We start from the raw sequence: 16,172 nt of genomic DNA on the forward strand, positions 1-16,172 counted from the left end.
TTTTTTGAGGTGGTTACCAGGAGAGTGGATAAAGGGACTGCAGTGGGTGTTCTCTAAATGGACTTCAGTATGACAAGGTCCCGCATGGGAGGTTAGTTAGGAAGATTCAGTTGCTAGGTTTACATGGTGAGGTAGTAAATTCGATTAGACATTGGCTCATTGGGAGACGGCAGACAGTGGTAGTGGAGGATTGCTTCTCCGAGTGGAGACCTGTGACTAGTGGTGTGCCACAGGGATCAGTGTTGGATCCATTGTTATTTGTCATCTATATCAATGATCTGGATGATAATGTGGTGTTATGTCCGCAGCCCCCTCCTTTGTGAGAATCGCAAGAGCACTAGTTGAGGGGGGGGGGGTCAGTAAACCCAGGAAGCGGGAGAGAGAGAGAGACGTGCCGAATAGACACAGGAAATGGGAGAGAGAGAGACATGCCGAATACCGCATTCCACCGCGATGCAAAATAAGGTGACATTGACTATTGTCTCATGGAGACCCCGTGTAAGCCCTCGGGCAAAGTGGGCTGGTTGAGAGATAGATTGCATCATCCCAACCTGATTGACATCGGAGACCCCGTGAGGAAGTATAAAGGAGGGTCAGGAGGGGACAACCCCTTCAGACGCACCAGAAGACACACTAGCGATCCCGTAGTAGCGGGAAGCCATTTTGAAGGAAGCCACGTGCGTTAGATTCCGGGCCTGGAGTCTGTGGCTGGAATCACGGAAAACCGCTTTTAGCTAACAACGGGGAAGCCCACTTCCCTGATTCAATGGATTTGCTTCATAAAGACCCGGGCAAGTTTTTCTTTTCTCACCAATCTCTCTCTCTCTCTCTCTCTCCCAACAAGTGAAAACCCAGCGCCCCCCCCCCCCCCCCCCGAAAGCCAGAAGCCTGCAGGAACTTGAGTGACTTCTATATTTCCATCGGACACTATATTATCCCCTAGACAAACGATCGAGCTGTTTCTTATTATTAGACCCGCGCCTTTTAGATTAAGTAGCGACTACGTATATTATCTGAATGTTTGTATTAATCTTACGTTTGTGCCCCTTTCATAAATAAAGACTTTTAAAAATAGTGCCATCAGACTTCAACGGACCTCTCTATCTTTGCTGGTAAGTGATCCAGTTTCGGGATTTTGTAACAGTGGTAAGTTGGATCAGCAAATTTGCTGATGATACAAAGATTGGAGGTGTAGTGGACAGTGAGGAAGGTTTTCAAAGCTTGGAGAGGGATCTGGACCAGCTGGAAAAAGGGCTGAAAAATGGCAGATAGAGTTTAATACAGACAAGTGTGAGGTATTGCACTTTGGAAGGAAAAACCAAGGTAGAACATACAAGGTAAATGGTAGGGTACTGAGGAGTGCAGTAGAACAGAGGGTTCTAAGAATACAGATACAAAATACCCTAAAAGTGGTGTCACAGGTAGATAGGGTCATAAAGAGAGCTCTTGGTAATCAAAGTATTCTTTATAAATCCTTTATAAATCAAAGTATTGAGTATAAGAGTTGGAATGTTATGGTGAGGTTGTATAAGGCATTGGTGAGGCCGAATTTGGAATTTTGTGTGCAGTCTTGGTCACCGAATTACAAGAAGGATATTAATAAGGTTGAAAGTGTGTAGAGAAGGTTTACAAGGATGTTACCGGGACTTGCAAAACTGAGTTACAGAGAAAGATTGAATAGGTTAGGACTTTATTCCCTGGAGCATAGAAGAATGAAGGGAGACTTGATAGAGGTATATAAAATTATGATGGGTATAGATAAAGTGAGTGAATGCAAGCAGGTTTTTTCCACTGAGCCTAGGGGAGAAAAAAACCAGAGGACATGGGTTAAGGGTAAAGGGGGAAAAGTTTAAAGGGAACATGGGGGGGGGGGGTCTTCTTCACACAGAGAGTGGTGGGAGTGTGGACTGAGCTGCCAGATGAAGTGGTAAATGCAGGCTCACTTTTAACATTTAAGAAAAACTTGGACAGGTACATGGATGAGAGGTGTATGGAGGGACATGGGCCAGGTGCCCAGTGGGACTAGACAGAAAAATGGTTCGGCACAGCCAAGGAGGGCCAAAAGGCCTGTTTCTGTGCTGTAATGTTCTATGGTTCTATGGCTTGGATCCCCCAAATTACATATTGTTTCATACCACACAACATAAGGAACAATATATGCAATAACACACACCATCATATAGACTAGATACAACAAAAACTTATATCAAATCCATTTAGTTCTTTCTAAATGGAAGGCTTACCACTGCAGGTGATGGTACATGTATACTGAGCACGGATCGCGGCCGGATCTGATTAACTAAATGACACAGAACCACTCCATCCATCAAGGCTTCTCCAATTTCGTCAGGTAGATTAATTTTTAGGCTGGATTCAATGTTCTGTTGAACAAGATTCAGGCAGATTTGTAAGAAACACCTGGCATAAATTTATAATAATCCACCACAGCCCACCAAAATCCAGAGAAGTCTCTGGTGCACATGTTTCACCAGGGCTAAGTAACATTCGACCTGCCTTGACATAATGCTCAAAGCTACCTCAGGAATAGGAGCTGAGTCACACCAACTAAAAAAATCCCACCACAGCCCTGCTTTGTGCTTATTCTCAGTTAACACAGATGGCTAAGCCCCACAAATTTATGGAAGGCCCACTTTGTTTAAAGGACAGGATCTGTATCAGCCATAATCAAGTACCTTGAGGAACTCAGTGTGTCAGAAGGCATTTATAGAGGGAAACATAAAGTTGATGTTTTGAGTCGAGACCATTCATCTCGACAACAATCAAAGATTTTGCCCAAACCAAGGATAATCAAAATATTATATATTTGTATATTTTTCAGTACATGATGCATTATCTGGTCTCACTGTGACTCCAGCACATCAAAGATTGCCACAGTAGTGTGGTGGTTAGTGCAACGCTATTACAGTCTGGGCTGCTGCAGTTCAGAGTTCAATTGCAGCATCGCATGTAAGGAGGATGCACATTTTCCCAGTGACCACGTGGATTTCCTCCAGGCAATCTGGTTTCCTCCCACAGTACTGGTTAATAGGTTCATTGGTCACTGTAAATTGTTCTGTGATTAGGCTAGTGTTACCTAGGTGGGTTGCCGGGCAGTACGATTTGTTCAGCCTGAAGGGCCTGTTTTCATATTGTATCTCTAAATAAATAAAAAATCATAGTGACTGTGTGATGAATAATTCAGCAGAAAAGTGGCAACGGTAAATTTACGTATAACACTTCAAGCACATTAGTTCCTTTAATACACACAAAAAGCTGAAGGAACTCAGCAGATCAATCAGCATAAATGGAAATAGATAAATAGTCAATGTGTTGGGCTGAGACCCTTCATTGAAAAGTCAAGTCTTCATTCATTTCCAGAGATGCTGCTTGAGCTGCTGAGTTCCTCCAGCATTTTGTGACAGTGGCTCTGGATCTCCAGCATCTGCAGAATCTCTTATGTTTATTATTTTCTTTAACATATTTTTGAGCTGTATTTTATATTTCAAAGCACCTCACTAATTCCACAAAGATGCAATCATGAAAAAGGCATTTCAGAGCCTCTACTTTCAAAGAAGCTTAAAGGGATTTGGCATTGCACCACATGTTCTAACAAACCTACAGATGCAATGCTGAAAGGCTGCATCATGCCTGTTACAGCAAATCACAGCAATGCAAGAGGCTGTAGTTATTATTACACACAGCCTGGGTACATCACCACACAAACTTTTCCACCACTGACAGGAGGTGCTATCTCAAGAAGGCAGCGTCTATAATCAAAGATTGCCATCATTCAGGTCACATCTTTTTGCTGCAACCATCAGACAGGAATTACAGCTACTTTCCGTCAATCATTTCATTCCTGAACCAACCGGCACAACCCTAATCACTCACTACTTCAGAATATCAGCACTAACATCACTTTTGCACTACAATTTTAAAAAAATGTTCTGACTGAAGTCTGACAACAATGGATTCAACAATAGCTACTTCCCTACAAACATTAGGTTCTTGAAAGTCTATGCACTTAAACCCTGCCTCAGCAACAGAACACTGCCTCTTATGCTACCACTAACCTGTCTCTAATTGTCTTATTTTTGCATGGTAATTTATGTATAATATATATTCTGTGTGTTTTCTGCACCATGTCTGTGATGCTGCTGAAAGCAAGTACAATACATGACAATAGACTTGATCTTACTACATATGCACATTCACAGCTTCATAACTTGAACTAAAATACTGCTAGATGGGGCAGCATCAGCACCTTACCTCCCGGAGCTGTTCTATATGTTCCTTTTCCTCTCTCATCTGCTCCATTTTTCGACGGATGGTAAATTGAGGATCCAAGGAGTCGATATGCCGCAATGACCTGAAGAAAGCTGTTAAAACAGAAGAGGGACCTTTGAACCTTTAAACATCAAACTGGCCAAAAAAAGTTGTGTTCTACAAATTTGTTACAGATCTTCTGACTGGGACAATAAATGATAGAAGTTTCACAAAGTTAGTTCACACTGATGTTTGCAATTTTCCAGTCCTCCTGCACCATTCTAGAACCAAGTGATTCTTGACAGATCATACTAATGCCTCCACAATCTCTTTAGCCACCTCTTTCGGAACCCTGTGGTGCAGTCCATCTGATTTACCGTAGATTCCGGACTACAGAGCGCACCTGATTAAAAGCCGCACGCTCTAATTTTAGAAAGAAAATCAATTTTGTACTTGTACAAGCCGCACCGGATTTTAAGCCACAGGTGTCCCACGTTGTAATATGAGATATTTACACAGAAAGATATTACACGTGTAAAGGGGGTTTCTTTTTTTTTCTTTGTTACTGTTGGGAAAGGGTTTCCTTTTGTTAACTAGCAGGAATGCTAATTTACTGATAACGAGAATGGTATTCCTTTGTAAACCAAATGGGGATTAATGTTCTTTCTTCTGAGTCTGTAAGCTTTTGTTGACGGGCTTTTGGGCAGATCGGCGCGAGGGGGTTGAGAGAGAGGACGCAATGCTCTAAGCTGGGCGAGGATCGGACCCCAAAGGGGGGTCCGAGGCCGGGAGATTCTCCGAGGGGGGGGGGGATGAAGCTAGATGTGCTTGGTTGACCACTCGGAGGGTCCTGAGCAGTTTGGAGAGTCGAGGAGTTCGGAGGGTCCTGAGCTGCGAGTCGAGGAGTTCGGAGGGGATCGAATGGTGGCCAGAAGACTTCAGAAATTGAGCTCCAACGGCTGTGCACGAAGTGGTTTGGACTTTGATAAGTTTGGCGCCTTTTCTTTAATTTTCTCTTCATATATACTGTATCGTTATTAATCACTTAGTTATAGTAACCTTTATAAATTGTACTCATTTAATCGCATATGGTGTACTGTCTGTTTTTGGGCGAGGCGGGGACATCACACAGCATCCACACCAGCTGATTACCCAGTTTGGCGGGGCCGAAGGCTGCTCCCCCTAGACAAGAACGAGCTGAGCGAGCCTGAGGCGACCCAGGGAGTTACACATGTGAGGATTTTTTAACTTTTAATTAAATCCGTATGGTAACATAAACAAATATATATTGCAAATGCTTTTTTTCGAACAGTGCCTGTAACTCAGCTACTTTTAAATATACATACGTATCGGTAACACACAAATTACGTTGCGTATACTTTTTTACTGAACAGTGCACGAACAACATTCCAATATCTCCTAACGACTGGTAAAAAATATACTGCAGCCTACCAGGAAAAGTTATTGATCGCCTTCTTCATCTTCCTCCTGCACACTAAAACCATCAAAGTCCTCTTCTTCAGTTGAATTGAATAAAACCTCAGGAACTCGTCACTCACTTCAGTCTCTTCGTTGTCGCTCTCACTTGAGCACACGAGGTCCTCTTCATCACGCAGCAGTCCAGCCTTTCGAAACCCGTTGGTGATGGTGGATGTTGTGACACGGCTCCACGCATTTAGGATCCACTGGCAGACTTGAGTTAAAGATGCTCTTCGCATGCGTCCTGTTTTGGTAAAGGATTTCTCGCCGCTCGTCATCCAAGCCTCCCACTCAACGCGCAGCGCCACTTTAAATGCCCGGTTCACGTTGATGTCCAGTGGCTGCAAATACTTCGTGGTGCCCCCAGGAATCACAGCTGGAATTGTGTTTGTACTCTTGATGGCAGCTTTCACTGAACTTTCATTGTCAGCCGCTTAAAAAATCACCATCGGTGGAAGCTTTAGTCCAGATGCTGTGCAGCTCAGAACACAAGTAAAATGCGTTCTCTCATGGCCACTTGTTTACAGTGTGATGGACGAGTCACCTTTTTTATTAAAAAAGTCCGAGTGAGAGGCAGGTCAAACGTCAAAGGTACTTCATCCATATTTATGATATCATCTGGCCCGATGGAATTCTCCGCTATCTTTGTTTGAGTGAATGTGCGGAAGTTAGCAAGCTTTTCCTCGTGGTCGGGAGGGAGCTGCTGACACAGAGTCGTGCGTACCCTGACGGACAGGCCTTTTCGTCTCATAAATCCAAAACACCACGATGGCCCACCTCTAAAATCTTCGATTTTCATTTTGGTGGCGATTGCTTTAGCCTTCAGTCTGATCTGCACGGTGGAAACACCGCGGCCGCCTGCTCTCTGTGTGTTAACCCAGTCTTCAAGAAAGTTTTCAAGTTCGGGCCATCTGCTATGATTACCTGTGAAAGCTTTTGTCGTCTTTTTGCATTGACTCAGTTCTTCACGCTGGCGTCTCCACCGTCTCAACATCGATTCATTTATGCCAAGATTATGTGCAGCAGCTCGATTTCCTTCTTCAACCGCCAGATTGATCGGCTTTAACTTAAAAGCTGCATCATATGCTTTTCTTCGAGTGTTTTCCATGTTGATGAGGGTGAGTACAAATGACTGATTTACAATAATCTAATTGTGAAAGTGCGCTTGATTTATCGTACAAATTCATTGGACCTCTGTGAACTACTCATTAATTTTATTGGTCTACTGTTACGAGGCAAAATGTTTTTGGCGGCATGGAAAAAAAACATGCTTTAGCCGCACCGTAGTATAGGCCGCAGTGTTGCCGCAGTGTTCAAAGCGTGGGAAAAAAGTAGCGGCTTATAGTCCGGAATTTATGGTAAGTGAATTATCTACCATCATACATATCAGCTTCCTGAGCACCTTCTTCTTTCAGTAATAGCAACAACATTACTTCCGCCGCGACACTCTCAAACTGCTGGCATACTTCCAGTGTCTTCCACAGCAAAGATTGATGCAAAACACTCATTCAGTTCGTGCACCATTTCCTTGCCCTCCATTACTCCCTCTCCAGCATCATTTTCCAACAGTCCAAAATCTACTCCTACCTCTCTTATACTCTTTATGTATCTGAAAAAACCTTTTTGTATTCCCTTTTATCTCATTGGCTAGTTTAGCTTCATAGCTTCTTTTCTGTGTTTTTTAATTGCCTTCTGTTGGTTTCTAAAAGTTTCTCAATCCTCTAACTTCCCACTAATTTTGCTATATTATATGCAGTTGGCCCTCCTTATCCACGGATTCCGCATGTGCGAATTCAACCAACTGTGGATCAGGAAAACCTGTTAGTTCTCTCTCCAGCGCTTGTTATTTGAGCACGTACAGACTATTTTTTCTTGTCATTATTCCCTAAACAATGCAGTATAACAACTACCTACATAGCATTTACATTGTATTAAGTATTATAAGTAATCTAGAAATGACTTAAAAGTACAGGCAGTCCCTAGGCTATGAATGAGTTCTGTTTCTGAGTCTGTCTTTAAGTCAGATTTGAAGTCGGAACAGGTACATCTGGTATTATTTAGCGTCAGTTAGTCAAACGTTTTTCTTAGTATATAGTACATATTCTACCTTTCTATGCATATAAAACACTTAAGAAACATACATATTTCAATAATTAAACCACTGCATTGCTTAGTAATATCTGTAGCTTTCATCGGAGCAGGGCCTTTCACATGCTCCATTAAAATGGTTCTGATCGTTGACCGATTGTAGCCTAATGCTTTTCCAGTGACAGATGGTGTTTCACCTCTTTTCGATCGCTTTATTACTTTGACCTTATTTTCAATTGTGATTGTGATTAGTGTCGTGAACAGAAACACTGCGGATTCAGAGCTGCTACGCCAGGTCCTAATGTCCACCGCACGGAGACATGTTAAATAAAGTCCGGGATTCCACTCGGTCCTAAAGACTGCCGCACTGAGACAGGTTAAATAAGGGACTTCAGCATCCACATTTTTTTGGTATCTGCGGAGGGGGAGTCTTGGAACTAATCACCCGCAGATAAGGAGGGTCAACTGTACCCTTTCTTTTAGTCTAATGCTGTCTTTGACTTCCCTTGTCAGCCACGGTTGCTTCAACCTCTTTTTAGAATACTTCTTCATCTTTGGGATATATCTATTCCGCACCTTCCGAATTGCCCCCAGAAACTCCAGCCATTGCTGTTCTGCCATCAGTCGCTAGTGTTCCCTTCCAATCAACTTTGGCCAGCTCCTCTCTCACGTCTCTGTAATTCCCTTTACTCCACTGTAATACTGATATGCTTGACTTCTATCTTCCCCCTCTCAAACTGCAGGGTGAATTCTATCATTTTATTATCATTGTTTCCGAAGGTTCCTTTACCTCAAGTACTAATCAAATCTGGTTCATTACACAACACCCAATCCACAAGCTGCTTGGAAAAGCGAACTTGTGGACATTCTACAAATGACCTCTCTTGGGATCTAGCACCAGCCTGATTTTCCTAATCTACCTGCACTTTGAAATCCCTCATGACAGCTGTATCATTGTCCTGCAGCAGGCTGGAAGCCTAAGAACTTTCTACAAGGGCAGAATTGAGAGCATCATGACTGGCTGCATCACTGCCTGGTATGGGTACTGTACCTCCCTTAGTCGCAGGACCCTGCAGAGAGTGGTGCGGACAGCCCAGCTCAACTGTAGATGTGGACTTAAACATAGAAACATAGAGAACCTACAGCATAATACAGGCCCTTCAGCCCACAAAGTTGTGCCGAACATGTCCCCATCTTAGAAATTACTAGGCTTACCAATAGCTTTCTATTTTACCAAGCTCCATGTACCTATCTAAAAGCCGCTTAAAAGACCCTTTCGTATCCACATCCACCACCGTTGCAGCAGCCCATTCCACACACTCGCCACTCTCTGAGCAAAAAACTTACCCCTGACATCTCCTCTGTACCAGCACCCCAGCACCTTAAACCTGTGTCCTCCTGTGGCAACCATTTCAGCCCTGGGAAAAAGCCTCTGATTATCCACATGATCAATGTCTCTCATCATCTTGTACACCTCTATCATGTCACCTCTCATCCTCCCTCGCTCCAAGGAGAAAAGGCTGAGTTCACTCAACCTATTTTCGTAAGACATGCTCCCCAATCCAGGCAACATTCTTGCAAATCTCCTCTGCACCCGTTCTATGGTTTCCATATCCTTCCTATAATGAGGCGACCAGAACTGAGCACAGTACTCCAAGTGGGGTCTGACCAGGGTCCTATATAGCTGCAACATTACCTCTTAGCTCTTAAACTCAATCCCATGGTTGATGAAGGCCAATGCACAGTATGCCTTTTTAACCACAGAGTCAACCTGCGTAGCAGCTTTGAGTATCCGATGGACTTGGACCTCAAGATCCCTCTGATCCTCCACACTGCCAAGAGACTTACCATTAATACTATATTCTGTCATATATTCTGTCTATATTTGACCTACCAAAATGAACCACTTCACTTATCTGGGTTGAACTGCATCCTATCAATGTCCCGCTGTAATGTCTGAACGCCCTCAACACTATCCACAACACCCCCAACCTTCGTGTCATTTCCCCGAACTTCTTATGATTCAGGACATTTATAAGGACAGGTGTTAAAAGGGTCTGCATGATCACTGGGGACCCAAGTCACCCCAACCACAATCTATTCCAGCTGCTACCATCCAGGAAACGGTACTGCAGCGTAAAAGCCAGGACCAACAGGCTCCAGGACAGTTTCTTCCACCGGGCCATCAGACTGATTCACTCACACTGATGAGTGTACTCTATATTACATCGACTGTTTTATTTATTATAAATTACTATGATTGCACATTGCACGTTTAGATGGAGAGATAACATAAAGATTTTTACTCCTCATGTATGTAAGAAATAAAATCAATTCAATTCAATTCAATATACACTGGGAAAGCACTAGATCCTTTTGCATTCCTTTTCTATTTCCCATAATAATGAATATCCCACATCCTGGCTGCTGTTCGGAGGCCAGTATACAACTCCCATCAGGGTCTTTTTACCCTTGCAGTTTCTTAACTTTATCCACAAGGATTCTACATCTTACGATCATGTGTCATTTCTTTCTAAGGATTTGATTTCATTTTGTAACCAGCAAAGCTACCACTCCCCCTTTGCCTACTTGTCTCTCCTTCCGATTCATGGTCTATCCTTGGATGTTAAGCTCCCAACTGTAATCTTCACCCTTTTCGATTTTGCCTCGTTACAATTCAACTCATCCCATTGACTGCAGTTTTGCCTTATCATCTACCTGTCTTTCTTCACAGTCTCACTAAACATGATACCTCATAAAAAAGGCTGGATCCATCCTTGGCTACAACCCGGACTCTTTTGAATTCATGGTGGAGAGGAGGTCACTAAACAAACTCATCTATTATGGACAATCTGGCACATCCTCTCCATGACCTACTGAATAAGCAGCTTTCAAACAGACTCATTCAACTCTACTGTCACAAGGATTATTGCAGAAAATCTTCCCTACCAAATGCAATAAGCAAATACAACAGTTCGTTCTGTGCAACAGAACACACACCATAGTATAATAGTCTCTGTTTTATTATTTTTCACATTATTATTGCAAATTGGTAAATTATTATTGTATATAATAATTTCTGTACTTTATTATCAGTTAATATTATATTTATTATTATTGCTAAGTGTGGTTTTAAATGTTGCTGCTGTTACAAAATAATTTCCCACGTGTTCTATAAAGTACTTAGTATTATTATTATCTACTTGTATACCAATTGCCCATCCTCAGTCCTATCAATCTGGTTCCCATCCCCCTGCCAAGTTAATTTAAACATTTCCCTACAGCTGTAGAAAACTTACCTGCAAGGATATTGGTCCCCCATCGAGTTCAGTTGTAACCCATCCTTTTTGTACAGGTTGTACCTTGCCAGAAGAGATCCCAATGACCCCTTGCACCATTCCCTCAGACACTCATTCATCTGTATTATTCCTTCCCTGACAAGTATGTGGCACTCAGTGTGATCCAGAGATCACACCTTGGAGGTCCTGCTCTTCAACCTCCTCCCTAACTCCCTATACTCACACCGCAAGTCCGCTTCTTCCTTTCTACTTATGTCATTGTGCCAATGTGCACCATAGGTGCTCACCCTCCCTCTTGAAAATCTTCTGCAGCTGCTCAGAGATATCCCTGACCCTTGATAGAGTGGATATGGGGAGGATGTTTCTTGTGGTGGGGAGTCTTAGACCAAAGGTCACAGCCTCAGAATATAGGAAGCACTCTTTTAGAATGGAGATGAGGGATTTCTTTAGCCAGAGAGTGGTAAATCTGTGGAATTCATTCCCAAAGGTGGCTGTAGAGGCCAAGTCTTTATGTATATTTAAAGCAGAGGTTGATAGATTGTTGATTGGTCAGGACATGAAGGGATACGGGGAGAAGACAGGAGATTGGGGCTGAGCGGAAAACTGGACCAGCCATGATGAAATGGTGGAGCAGACTTGACGGGCTAAATGGCCTAATTCTGCTCCTATAACTTATGGTCTTTCCTATCCACATGCCTCTCCAAATGCTGTTAATGTACCTGTCTTTACCATTTTCCTTGGAAACTCATTCCATGTACTCCGGGTGAAACACTTTTCTCTTTGGTCCCCTTTAAGTCATTCTGCTCTCACCTGAAACCACATAGAACATAGAACAATACAGCACAATACAAGCACTTCAGGCCACGATGTCGTGCCAACACTTTAACCTACTCTAAAATCACTCTAACCCTTTGGTCCCATAAAGCCCTCAATTTTTACAGAGCACTACCACAGGAGAAACAGGCCTTTTGGCCCATCTCGCATTTGCCAGGCTGTTATTCTGCCTAGTCGTGTTAAATCAACCTAGCCCATAGCACTCCATCTACTTACCAACATCTTTTATTCTGTCTAGCTGAGTCAAACCAACCTGGCCAATAGCCCTCCATACTCACTCCATTCATCTACTTATCAAACATATTTTAAATGTTGAATCCATCAATTCCACTGACAGCACGCTCCACTTTCGCACTATGCTCTGAGTGAAGTTCCCCTCGTTCTCCAACCTCAGTGGAAAAAGCCTGTTTGCATTTACTGTGTCTATACCCCAATAGTTCCTCAAGGTTATTATAATTGGGGTGGGGTGTGGTAATGGGGCTAAGCTCCCACTACCTATTAAATGCTTACAATGGGGAAGAGCTTAGGAGGATTAATGGTGCCTAGTGGCAACTCCTTTGCTTGCATCTTTGGAAATAGCTCCATTTCCATCTTTAATATCTCCATTTTTCCCTTTCAGGGTTCTTCTGAACACCCTGACCTGGAGTTACACGCTGACTACAGTTCTTTGCGGGAATGGGACCCGCTTTCGGAGTTTCATGAAGGGCCATTGTTTAGCACGCCAATAGTTTGGCCTAAGAGCTTGGTTCACCTTCGGAGGACCAAGATTTTGTGGATCTGGAGACAGCGGGGTTTGGGGGGGATGGGTGGGGGTGTGTTATCGGAGGTTGGTACCTCAGCAGGAGATCGGTATGTCATTAGAGACAGAAGATCTCTGGCTGTGTGTCCAGAGACCTGAGATCTTTGGGCATAGAGCTTGGAAAAAGCGACTTTTAACATCATAAACTAGCGAGTTGTTTGTTATGTCTACTTGCTCGTCGTGAAACGGAGACACCTCTTTCTCCCTTATTAAGGAGAGAGAGTGAGCGCCTGTGGTATGTCAAATGTCGGGTAAAGAAGGTAGTCTTTGCAGTACTGCAAGTCTGTGTCTTTACTGTTGCTTTGCTCACACTTGAGTGCTTGGTGACGGGTGCCAATTCATTTTTTTGCTGGTGGGGGGAGGGGAGATTGTTGTTTGCTGCCGCTTATGCGTGTGAGGGAGAGGAGCTGGGGGGACTTTGGGGTTCTAACATTTAGCTGTCATTTATTCTTTGGGGCAGTCCTCTGTTTTCATGGATGGTTGCGAAGAAAAAGCATTTTAGGATGTATATTGTATACATTTCTCTGACATTAAATGTACCTTTGAAAACTCAAATACCGTCTGACAACCAAGTCCAGCTCCTGGTTTTCACATGTGGCTTAGCTACTAAGCCTGGTGGAACCATTTCTACTGACAGGAGAAGGGGCAAAGGCGGGTTACTGGTGCCTTAAAACCACAGAATAGAACGTACATTACAGGCCCTTCGGCCCACAATGTTGTGCCAACCCTCAATCCCTGCCTCCCATATACCTCCCCACCTTAAATTCCTCCATATACCTGTCTAGTAGTCTCTTAAACTTCACTAGTGTATCTGCCTCCACCACTGACTCAGGCAGTGCACTCCATGCACCAACCACTCTCTGAGTGAAAAACATTCCTCTAATATCCCCCTTGAACTTCCCTCCCCTTATCTTAAAGCCATGTCCCCTTGTACTGAGCAGTGGTGCCCTGGGGAAGAGGTGCTGGCCCTCCACTCTGTCTATTCCTCTTTAATATCTTGTACACCTCCATCATGTCTCATCTCATTCTCCTTCTCCCCAAAAAGTAAAGCCCTAGCTCTCTTAATCTCTGATCATAATCCATACTCTCAAAACCAGGCAGCATCCTGGTAAATCTCCTCTGTACCCTTTCCAATGCTTCCACATCCTTCCTATAGTGAGGTGACCAGAACTGGACAAGGTACTCCAAGTGTGGCCTAACTAGAGTTTTATAGAGCTGCATCATTACATCACTTCTCTTAAACTCTATCCCTCGACTTATGCAAACTAACACCCCATAAGCTTTCTTAACTACCCTATCTACCTGTGAGGCAACTTTCAGGGATCTGTGGACATGTACCCCCAGATTCCTCTGCTCCTCCACACTACCAAGTATCCTGCCATTTACTTTGTACTCTGCCTTGGAGTTTGTCCTTCCAAAGTGTACCACCTCACACTTCTCCGGGTTGAACTCCATCTGCTATTTCTCAGCCCACTTCTGAATCCTAACAATGTCTCTCTGCAATCTTCGATAATCCTCTACACTATCTACACCACCAACCTTTGTGTTGTCTGCAAACTTGCCAACAAACCCTTCTACCCCCAACATCCAGGTAGTTAATAAAAATTATTAGAAGTAGAGGTCCCAGAACAGATCCTTGTGGGATACCACTAGTCACAACCCTCCAATCTGAATGTACTCCCTCCACCACGACCCTCTGCATTCTGCAGGCAAGCCAATTCTGAATCCACTTGGCCAAATTTCCCTGGATCCCATGCCTTCTGACTTCCTGAATAAACCTACCATGTGGAACCTTGTCAAATGCCTTACTAAAATCCATGTAGATCACATCCACCGCACTACCCTCATCTATATGCCTGGTCACCTCCTCAAAGAACTCTATCAGGCTTGTTAGACATGATCTGCCCTTCACAAAGCCATGCTGTCTATCCTTGATCAGACCATGATTCTGTAAATGCCCAAGAACCTTTCCCAACAGCTTTCCCACCACAGACGTAAGTCTCATTGGTCTGTAATTACCTGGACTATCCCTACTACCTTTTTTGAACAAGGGGACAACATTTGCCTCCCTCCAATCCTCTGGTACCATTCCTGTGGACAACGAGGACATAAAGATCCTAGCCAGAGGCTCAGCAATCTCTTCCCTCGCCTCATGGAGCAACCTGGGGAATATTCTGTCAGGCCCTGGGGACTTACCTGTCCTAATGTATTTCAACAACTCTGATGCCTCCTCTCTCTTAATATCAACATGCTCCAGAACATCAACCTCACTCATATTGTCCTCACCGTCATCAAGTTCCCTCTCATTGGTGAATACCGAAGAGAAGTATTCACTGAGGACCTCGCTGACTTCCACAGCCTCCAGGCACATCTTCCCACTTTTATCTCTAATCGGTCCTACCTTCACTCCTGTCATCTTTTTGTTCTTCACATAATTGAAGAATGCCTTCTCATGCTCCCTTCTTGCTCTTCTCAGCCCTGAAGCTCCTTTCTTGCTACCCTATATTCCTCAACACACCCATCTGATCCTTACTTCCTAAACGTCATGTACGCTCCCTTCTTCCACCTGACTAGATTTTCCACCTCACTTGTCACCCAAGGTTCCTTCACCCTACCATTATTTATCTTCCTCACCGGGACAAATTTATCCCTAACATCCTGCAAGAGATCCTTAAACATCTACCATAGTACATTTCCCTGCAAAAACATCATCCCAATTCACACCTGCAAGTTCTAGCCTTATAGCCTCTTAATTTCCCCTTCCCCAATTAAAAATTTTCCTGTCCTCTCTGATTCTATCCTTTTCCATGATAATGCTAAAGGCCATGGAGTGGTGATCACTGTCCCCTAGATGCTCACCCACTGACAGATCTGTGACCTGACCCGATTCGTTACCTAATACTAGATCTAGTATGGCATTCCCCCTAGTCGGCCTGTCAACATATTGTGACAGAAATCCATCCTGGACACACTTAACAAACTCTGCCCCATCTAAACCCTTGGAAGTAATCAAGTGCCAATCAATATTAGGGAAGTTAAAGTCACCCATGATAACAACCCTGTTATTTTTGCACCTTTCCAAAATCTGCCTCCCAATCTGCTCATCGGTATCTCTGCTGCTACCAGGGGACCTATAGAATACCCCCAGTAGAGTAACTGCTCCCTTCCTCTTCCTGACTTCCACCCATACTGATTCAAAAGAGGATCCTGCTACATTACCCACCCTTTCTGTAGCTGTAATAGTATCCCTGATCAGTAATGCCACCCCTCCTCCCCTTCCCCACTCATCCCTTTTAAAGTACTGAAATCCAGGAATATTGAGAATCCATTCCTGCCCTGGTGCCAGCCAAGTCTCCGTAATGGCCACTACATCATAATTCCATGTATGTATCTAAGCTCTCAGTTCA

General features: G+C 43.7%; 1 protein-coding gene across 7 annotated transcripts in view; it reads right to left on the reverse strand.

Annotated features, from left to right (window-relative positions):
- Positions 1-16,172, reverse strand: part of lrch1 (leucine-rich repeats and calponin homology (CH) domain containing 1) — a 484,761-nt gene that overhangs the window by 45,594 nt on the left and 422,995 nt on the right. For 6 of the 7 annotated variants that reach the window (XR_009511715.1, XR_009511716.1, XR_009511714.1 and 3 more), the window contains 2 exons: positions 4,270-4,379; positions 2,244-2,381 (listed from right to left, as the gene is read on the reverse strand). Coding sequence is in view for 2 of the 7 variants with exons in the window: in XM_059967693.1 (XP_059823676.1) it covers positions 2,244-2,381; positions 4,270-4,379 (248 nt within the window). In the remaining 5 variants the exon portion in view is untranslated. Of the gene's footprint in view, positions 1-2,243; positions 2,382-4,269; positions 4,380-11,851; positions 11,943-16,172 lie in introns of those variants that run through there. The other variant, XR_009511718.1, reaches the window with a different exon arrangement.

The sequence above is a fragment of the Hypanus sabinus genome, chromosome 4 (assembly GCF_030144855.1).
Source record: "Hypanus sabinus isolate sHypSab1 chromosome 4, sHypSab1.hap1, whole genome shotgun sequence".
Taxonomy (NCBI): domain Eukaryota; kingdom Metazoa; phylum Chordata; class Chondrichthyes; order Myliobatiformes; family Dasyatidae; genus Hypanus; species Hypanus sabinus.